Genomic DNA, 10,069 nt, shown 5'->3' with positions numbered 1-10,069 from the left:
AAACTAATTTATAATACATTAATCCCACCTCATAAAGGGTATCAGACTGTACATGCAGAACTAGAAACACCAGCAGACATTTAGAAAAGGACAGTGTGACTTAGACCAATACCCATCTTTAATTCAGATTGGCAGCACATTAGAAAACTCTCTCTCGTACAACAGGCGGATGCTGAAAAGAAAAATTGAAATTGGTACTTGTGGTCAGTGTAGACTGTTGGACCAGAGGTCTGTTTCCCAGCTGTATGACTCTTTGACGATATTACTACACTCTCATATTCATAAAGCAGAAACTGATCGGAAGAGACTCACAGTAACACTCCCAAGCCTCACATGGCATAAACATGGAATAACTACGCACTCATATTCACAGAGCAGAATCTGACAGGGAGAAATTAATAATTATATTTCCATATTCACGACGCAGAAACTGACTGGAAAACGTTTATAAATGCACTTCAACATTCACACTGCAGATAATGACAGGGACAGATTGATAACAATGTCCGTATGTGCACATAGCCAAGAATGACAGGTAGAAATGGATAACATATTCAAGTGGAGGAAACCGAGAGTTACAAATTCATAACTACATTTTTCTATTCACATCGCAGAAACTGATACTTGCAGATGAATAACTACATTCTCAGGTTCACAGAGCAGAAACAGACAGATACAGATTGAAATTTGCACTCAAATATTCACATTGCATGTTCATACATTATCATAAACAGATTAATAACAAAACTCACATATCTATATAGCAGAAACAGACACTAATTGCTGTGTGAAGACGCAATTGCATTTATCAATCAGTCCCTGTCAATTTTCACAGTGTGGATATGTGATTTTAGTTATCAATCAATACCTGTCAGTGAATGCCACGTGAATGTGTGAGGGTAGTGTAATGGATGTAAACTACATGGATTTTAGTAAGACATTTGACAAAGTACCACACGGCAGATGAATCAGAAATGGAAAAGCTCATGGGATACAGTGCAATGTGTTAAATTGGAAGCAAAGTTGGCTCAGCAACAGGAATCAGATGGTAATGGTTGATGGCTGCCCTTGTGAATGGAAGGCTGTTTCAAGTAGTGTTCCACACAGCTCGGTATTGGGACCTCTGCTGTTTATTTTATATGGTAACAATTTGGACTTGAACATGGGGGAATACAATTGGGAAACTTGCAGACAACACAAAAATTGACCTTGTAGTGGATGTGTAGAGGATAGCTATCCGCTCCGAAATGATACAGATGGTTTGGTGGAAGGGGCAGATAAGTGGTACATGGAGTTCAACTCTGATAAGTGTGAGGTAATGCATTTCAGGAGGTGAAACCACAATATATAGGAAGACATGAGGCGGTGGGGAGATTGTAGATAACGCGAGTGGTCTTGGTGCAAGTGTACCAGACTATGAAAATAGCAGTACAGGTGGATAAGGTTGTTAAACAAGGTATATAGAATGCTGTCCTTCTTTGGCAGAGGTATAGAACACAAAAGTAGGGGTATAACAATGAAACTGCTTAAGACACTGGTGAGGCTGGAACTGAAGTATTGTGTGCCGCTCTGGTCACCACATTACAGGAAGGATGTTATTGCTCTGGAGAGAGTGCAGAGAAGTTTTACTAGAATGTTGTCAGGGCTGGAGAGTTGTAGCTATGAGGAGTGATTGTAGAGGTTGGGGCTGTATTCCTTTGAACAGTGAAAACTGAGAGTGCCATGATTGAGGCATGTGAAGTTGGGATGGGGAGAGATAAAGTAGACAGCGGGAACCTGTTTCCCTTGGCAGAGAGTTTAAAAACCATAGGTTATAGATTAAAGTGAAGTGGCAGGATGATGAGAGATGATGGGAGGAAAACCATTTTTATGAAATGGTGCTTATCTCAAATACGCTGCCTGAGTTGGTGCTGGAGGCAGAGATTCTAAACTCTTGTAAGAACATACCTGGACTTCCACCTTAAGTTCTGTAAGCTGCAGGGCTATGGGATGTGTGCAGGAAGATGGGATTATGATGGCCATCTGGTGGTGTTCGGGTCAGCATGGACATGATGAGCCAAATGGCCACTTTCTGTGCTGTATCATTTAAGTTGATCTATCATTCTATATCATTCTGTCCCTGTTAGTCTCCGCTGTGTAATACATAAATAATTTACCAAAGATTTAGAGGGACACATTGAAAACTACACTCACAGGTTCAACAAGTAGGAACTGACATGAATAGATCAATAACTAAACTCATATCCACAGACAATTTTGTATTAGGTAGTTGCAGTCATGGACAGGTATCGGTGACTTTCGGGACCTCACTCAAATGGTGTTGAAGTCCTTAAAAATGATCAGACAAGAAGCAGCTCAGGGCAAGATTGGAATCAGACCCATAGTTATGTTAGAATTCCTGGATGATAATAAAATATCCAAATGATTATTAACTAAGTGTTGTGTTGAACAGTTAAACATTGTCAAACCCAACTGATGTTGGTTTATAGGAGCTATCTCTTCTGTCTTCCTACAGAAAAACACTTGAAGGAACAAGACAAAGTAACACTTCTTCAGTACAAAGCCAAGTGTGACCAGATCCTTCTGACAAACAGCAGGTATGTTCCCACTGTCAGAGCATAGAACACCCTTTCCACAGTCACAGAGCAGATTGAATTAGCCACACAATGAGCTTAATTTCCAACAGATAAGTTGGAGGAAATGAAACTTTATTTTTCTTTTCTCTCCATTCAAAATACCCAGTTCCAACAAATTTCAGCATTCATCACCCATTGACGTTTACACCGTTTTTGAAGATGGATAGACTGAAAGTATACACTCAGGAACTGAAAGAAATCTACGTAAAATTACTCTAATAACAACTATCACATAATGAATCACACCTCCACCGATAATATTACTGGCTGCTGACAATTAAGCCACTTTTACAAGTAGAAAGTGACGAGTATGGATTGATACCTAACCTCACTCATTTGTATTGCAAATGCAGACAAAAAAAAATGATGACGAGACTCACATATTGACATTGCAGAAACTGACAGGTAAAGATTGATAAAGACATTCACATATTCACATCATAGAAACTGGTATGCACACGTTAGTATACAACACTCACATTCACATAGCAAACTGACAGCAACTGAACAATAACTACACTCACATATCCACATAGCAGAAACTGGCAGGTACGTATTGATGACAACTCCCAATTTCACAGAGCATAAAGTGACAGGTACAGATTTGTAACTGCAATCACATATCCACAGATTTAAAAAATACTGACGGTTACAGTTTGATAACTATACTCAAATATTCACAAAGTAGATTCTCACAGGTACATATTGATAACTTTACTTGCAAATTGTAAGGTACTGATAGGTACAGGTTTCTGTACATGCACATATCCATATAGAAGAAATTGACAGGAAGAGATTGGTAATAATTTGGAGACAGCAAGAACTGCAGATGCTGGAGTCAGCCTTCCTGGTTGCACGTGGTATAAACTGACAGGTACAGTTTGATAACTACTCTCATTCACAGAGCAGAATCTGACAGGTCCTTATTGATAACTGCACTCACATGGTCACCAAGCAGAAACTTACAGAGATTGAGAACAGTGGCACTCAACTGGCAGAAACTTACAGGTACACATTGATAATTGCTGTCACACTTGCATTGCAGGAACTGTCGGGGTCAGATTAATAACTATGCTGTTGTTGACTTGCTCGCTGAGCTTGTTGTTATTTGTTTACAGACATTTTGTCACCATACTACATAATACCTTCAGTGCACCTCTGGTGATGTGTTGCTGTTCTGCCCTGCTTGCTGTCCATGTGCTGCAGTTTGCTGGGGTGGGCGGCATCACTTCCGGATTTGTTTCTTAATGGTTGGTATATGGGGTCCTGCTCTACGTTTTGTTAATGGCATTCCAGTTTGAATGTCAGACCTCCGGGAATTCTCGTGCATGTCTTTGGTTGGCTTGTCCTACGATGACTACGTTGTCCCAGTCAAATTACTGTCCCTCTTTGTCCATGTGTATTGAGATGAGTGATAGTTGGTCATGTCTCTTGGTAGCTAGTTGGTGTTTCTGAATACTGATGGCTAGTTTCCTACCAGTTTGGCCTTTGTAATGTTTTTGGCGTCTTTGCATGATATGTTGTAAATAACGTTGGTTCTGTCAGTTGTGGTTGTTGGATCGGGGTCATATGGTGGTCATTTCTGATATGTTCTTCATGTATGGTCGGGTGACTAGTGTCTCTGGACGTGTTGTGTTATCCACTTGTCATCTGTTGTGTAGGTATCGACGGACTACGCTTTTCAGGTAACCGTCGTTTCTACAGACACTGTATCAGTGTTCTTCCTTGGCTTTACGCAGCTTTGGGTGCTGCAGTGTGTTGTGGCTCACTTGAACAGTGTTTTGATGCAGCTCCATTAGTGGGGTATTGGGATAATTGCTATTGTAGTTGAGTACCTGATCAGTATGTATTAAAAACTGTAATAACTACACTCTCAGACTCTCGTAACTGAAACTGACAGATAACTAAATTGATAACTAATTGATAACTAAACATTCACATAGCAAAACAGTATCATGGATAGACTGATAATTTCAGAAACATATTCACTGAGTAGAAACTGATTGAAAGAGAATGATATCTATACTCAGGTACCCAGATAGCAGAAACTGACAGGAACAGGTTGATGATTACACTCTCAGTTTCACATAGCATAAACTAACAGGTATAGATATATGATTATACTCCAGTATTCACAGAGCAGAACCTCACTGTTACATATTGAAAACTGCACTCACAAATTCATCTCACAGAAACTGATAGGTACAGATTCTCATATTAACATAGCTGAAACTGACTGGTAGAAACTGAGAATGAACTCACATCTTCACACAGCAGAAGGTGAATAGTATGGACTGATAATGGCACTTGCTCATTCATGTTACAGAAACTGACAGGCGTCAATGGATAACAACACTCACATATTCAAGTCTGACAAACTGACAGGTACAGGGTGATAACTACACTCTCACATCTGCCTAACAGAAACTAAACTCACATATTGACAGAGCAGAAATTGGCAGGTACAGACTAATGCGTGCACTCTTGTATTGATACAACAGAATGGACATGTAGGTACGAGTAACAACACTCATGCATTTTCTGTCAGGCACAGATTGAGAACTACACCCACACATTCACATAGCACAGATCGAAAGGTACAGACTAATAATGTCACACATTTGGACAACAGAAATGACAGAAGAAGGTGACCTGACATATTGAGGGTCTGGTCAGGAAAGGGAAGAAGGCATACCTTGGGTTTAAGCTCTCAGGCTCAAGTGAATCCCTAGATAACTATAAAAAGTGTAGGAGCACACATAAGAGGGAAATCAGAAGAGCAAAAAGATGGCATGAAATGGATCTGGCGGAAAAGGTTAAAGATAATCCCCAGAGGCTGTATAGCTATATTAAGAGTAAAAGGTTGGCTGGGGAGGGAAGAGGTCCCCTTAAAGATCAGGATGGTGGTCCATGTGTGGAGCCACAGGAAATGGGGAGGATTTTTAATGAATCTTTTTCCTCAGTGTTCGCTGAGGAGAGAATCATGGATGCTAAGGAAATAAGGGAAGGAAGTGGAGATATTTTGGACCACATACATGTTACCAGAGAGGAAGTGTTTGCAGCCTTAGATCGTATTAAGGTGGATGAATTCCCGAGGCCTGATCAAGTCCATTCTTGGACTTTGTGGGAAGCTAGGGAAGAAATTGCAGAGGCCCTTCCCTTGCAGAGATTTTTGCTTCATTTTTAGCCACTGGTGAAGTTCTGGAAGAATGGAGGATGGCTAATGTTGTTCCATTGTTTAAGAAAGGGAGCAAAGAGAATCCAGGGAACTTCCAGCCAGTGAGCCTAACATCAGTGGTAGGTAAGTTATTGGAGAGGATACTGAGTGACAGGATCAATGAACATTTGGCTAGTCAAGGTTTGATTACGGATAGTCAGCATGGATTTGTGTGCAGGGAGGCACATCTGACAAATCTTTGAGTTTTTCAAAGAGGTAACCAAGTGGAGAGATGAGGGGAGGGCAGTGGATGTAGTCTGTATGGACTTTAGTAAGGCCTTTGACAAGGTCCTGCACGGCAGGCTAGTAATGAAGGGATCCAGGGAGAGCGAGCTAATTTGATTCAAAATTGGCTCAATGGTTAGGAAGCAGAGTGTGATGGTTGAAGCTTGTTTCTCGGACAGGAAGCCTGTGACTCGTGGTGTGCCACAGGGGTTGATGCTGAGGCCTTTGTTGGGTGGCTCGGTGTCTCATTGGTTAGCACTGCTGCCTCACAGCACCAGGGACCCAGGTTCGATTCCATCCTCAGGCAATTGTCTGTGTGGAGTTTGCACATTCTCCCCGTGTCTGCATGGGTTTCTTCTGGGTGCTCCGGTTTCCTCCCACAGTTCATAGATGTGCACTCTAGGTGGATTGGCTCTGGGAATTTGCCCGTAGTGTTCAGGGATATGTCAGTTAGGTGGGTTATAATGGGGATTGGTCCGGGTGGGATGCTCTGAGGGTTGGCATGGACTTGATACAAAATTAGGAGGTATTGTTGATAGTGAGGAAGGTTATCAAAAATAACAGAGGGATTTAAGAAGGACCTGAGGGGGAGTGGTGCATATGTGGAATAGGCTGCCAGAGAAAGTTGTTGAGGCAATAGCAGCAATGAAAAAACATTTGAATGGGAAGGTTTTAGAGGGATATAGACCAAATGCAGGCAATTGGAATTAGCTGAGAGTACAACTACAACATTTAAAAGGCGTCTGGACGGGTATATGAATAGGAAGGGCTTAGAGTGATGTGGGCCAAATGCTGGCGAATGGGACGAGATTAATTTAGGATATCTGGTTGCCATGGATGAGGTGGACCCAAGAGTGCTGTACATCTTTATGACTGTATGACAGGAACAGATTGTGAGAGAGTAATAATCATCCACACTGCATCAACAGACAGTGTCAGATGGATAACTGCACTCCCATTTTCATATAGCAGAGACTGACAGATATTCGACAAACTATCCCTCATTAAACCTCAATCTCTTAACAACACAATACTGCTCACAGTGTAATGCAGAACTCGCAGAGTAATGAAAGAAACTAATGTTACACACAAAAGGTTGCTGTGAGCAGAATAAATACATTGTCGCAATTAAAAACTCTCAGGTACTGTGTTCAAAATATCATTAAATGACAATAACTAGTTAAATTTAGAGTGAGCAAGGAGTTTGATCCGTGTCCAAAATTTCGGTTTGTGTTTCACATTTCGTTGCAGATCCTGACAGATCCACATTGTGTCCCACACTAACCAATCACAGAAAGGCTAATCTCATGGTCTGACATTTTTGTGAACTACCCAATCAGGAACAAGGATTTCCCCCATCCTTCATTAGCATTGCTGACGCCGTCAGGCTATAAAAAGCGAGCTCCGAGCCCGCTTTCCTTTGTTCTGTATCTGAAAGTGACTGTCGGTATGGCGGATGAGAAGAAATCGCAGCCAACCTCCAAGAAGGGCGCGAAGAAAATCATCAAGAAGGCGCCAGGGAAAGGCAGCAAGAAAAGGAAACGATCCAGGAAAGAAAGTTACTCCATCTACATCTACAAAGTGATGAAGCAGGTTCACCCCGACACCGGCATCTCCTCCAAGGCCATGAGCATCATGAACTCATTCGTCAACGATATTTTCGAGCGCATCGCGGGGGAGGCTTCCCGCCTGGCCCATTACAACAAGCGCAGCACTATCAGCTCCCGGGAGATCCAGACCGCCGTGCGGCTGCTGTTGCCCGGGGAGCTGGCCAAGCACGCCGTGTCGGAGGGTACAAAGGCGGTGACCAAGTACACTAGTTCCAAGTGAGATACTTTTTCATGGTGCTGAAAGCACACATAAATCCGAGACCCAACGGCTCTTTTAAGAGCCACCCACAATTTCACTGAAACAGCTGAACCGTTTTAACGTCGATAGTAGAAACTGCCGATGCTGGAGAATCTGAGACAACGAGGTGCAGAGCTGGATGAACGCAGCAGGCCAAGCAGCATCAGAGGAGCAGGAAAGCTGACGTTTCGGGTCGAGACCCTTCTTCAGAAATGAAGTTTTAACTTAGTAATTGATTCTGGGTCTGTATAATTAATGTCTCTAAGCTTTGTGTTCCTTTTTAATAAAAGTTCTAAAAGTTATCGTGCGGTCCCTTAGCCTCTGCCCTTTATTCTCGGTTGCGTACATACCCAGTCTCTTTTCCCTGCATGTATAGAGAGCATACTTATCGTCACGGAGTCATTTTTCAGCAACTTCTATATTTTCCAGTTACTCTTTAACCCTTGAGCAGGGCAGAAGCTACAGTGCCCCGTGGGGTATGAAACACGAGTTTCACCCCCTGGAAAGAAAAGTAACCGTTCGTGTCCCACGAATAGATTTTGCAATTTACTTGTCCTTTTTCATTAAATTTTCAAAACTCCACTGAGACTTCGTCTGATTTTTGCAGAATGCTGTAAATGAGGCTTTCAGCTGTCGATGAGAGGCTTTCATAGTGAACTGAGATAAAGCCAGAATAGCTGCCGGATTGCGATAGCAAGTGTGAAACTGTGGCTGAAGTCTGATCAAGGACAATAGGGACGGCAACTTTAAACTATTGTTTAATGTTTAAACACGCTCACCTGGAAGAACGTTATGTGAGGTTTTATAAATATAGCAGGGTGCACTTTGAATTTAATTCACTTTCATATTACAAGAAAAATTAAATTATTTATTCCTCTTAGGAAAAAGTTTTACAATTTCGTACATGTTGGAGGGTTTTTCAAACTTGTCCCGGTGGGTAATGAGCCCTAAATTTCTCCCGTGGCAACGAAAATGAATGACCCCGTATCTGAGAGCCACGAATAGAAGTATCGTGTGATTTCTGTTTTGTTTCAATTTCCAAATCTCGACGTGAATTTATCCGAATTTATTTTCAGAATGCAGTATTCCTATTGTCGGTGAGCGGCTTTCAAAATGAACCGAAGAAACAGGGAAGTCTGATCTAGCACAATAAGTGAGGGCCACTTGACAAAATTTTCGGAAGACGGTGTTGCTTAGGGAGTGAGAAAGAGAGTTTATGTGAAGAATCCATTTGTAATCTAAAAGGAAATTAAATCGTAAGCATTTATGCACTATTCTGTGTAAAACGTCTTCCTCGTATTGTCCATATTGGCGGGCTTTTCAAATCGGAAAGTAAGCGGTTGATGATTTGGCGCCGGTATTTTCCGACGGTTTCCACGCAGAGGAATTTTGTTTTATTTTCAAATCTCCCCGCGGGTTCTATCCGGTTTTGCAGCAAGCTATAAATGAGGCTTTCTGCTGTCGTCGGGAAAACTTCAAAGTGCACCGAGATGAAAGCAGAACAGCTGCCGGTCTGGCATCGCAAAAGTAGGAATATTGTTGATCTCGTGCAATAGGGAGTGCGATTGTAAAATATTGTTTAAAGCAGTAATGCGCTCAACGAGAAAGAAATATTTGTGTGATACTTCTATCAATATATCCGGGTGCTGATGTGAAATAAATGAATCTGTGCACAGAATAATTTTCGGCGGGATCCTTTTATCCTTCGGCTTATTCTTCAGGTTCAGGGCAAAAATAAAAATCAGAAATAGACGATTCACCTGGGCCGGGGAATCAGAGAGAGATTGAGTGAAGTATACAGGTGTATTCTAAAAGTAAATTATCTGAAGTATGAACACATTCTTCTTTGTAAAACTTCTTCCTGTTTTGTACGTATTGGCGGGCTTTTCAAATCAGAAAGAAAGCGGTTGATGATTTGGCGCCGGTATTTTCCGGCCTCCTCCCCAGGCCCTCTCCGGATTGGTGAGTGAAGCAGATATCTAATTGGGAATTGAAACTACATTAGGTGGTGCTGAACAATATGACCAATCAGCAATGGCCGCACCACCATTCCTCCCGAAGGTATAAGAGGGCGGGATGTGGGCGGGTTGTATCATTCTCTGTGAAAGTGTTTGTGAGATTGTGGCTATGTCTGGGAGAGGAA

General features: G+C 41.9%; 1 protein-coding gene across 1 annotated transcript; it reads left to right on the top strand.

The window, feature by feature from the left end:
- Positions 1–2,504: 2,504 nt before the first annotated feature.
- LOC109928062 (histone H2B 7-like) lies at positions 2,505–8,228 on the top strand. Its single transcript, XM_048594139.1, has 2 exons — positions 2,505–2,597; positions 7,330–8,228. Exon 2 carries the CDS (start codon positions 7,528–7,530, stop codon positions 7,906–7,908), a length of 381 nt encoding a protein of 126 aa, XP_048450096.1. The 5' UTR covers positions 2,505–2,597; positions 7,330–7,527; the 3' UTR covers positions 7,909–8,228.
- Positions 8,229–10,069: the final 1,841 nt, after the last annotated feature.

The sequence above is a fragment of the Rhincodon typus genome, unplaced genomic scaffold, assembly GCF_021869965.1.
Source record: "Rhincodon typus isolate 14 unplaced genomic scaffold, sRhiTyp1.1 hic_rhity00006315, whole genome shotgun sequence".
Classification (NCBI taxonomy): Eukaryota; Metazoa; Chordata; class Chondrichthyes; order Orectolobiformes; family Rhincodontidae; genus Rhincodon; species Rhincodon typus.
This window is presented reverse-complemented; position numbering and strand designations above follow the sequence as displayed.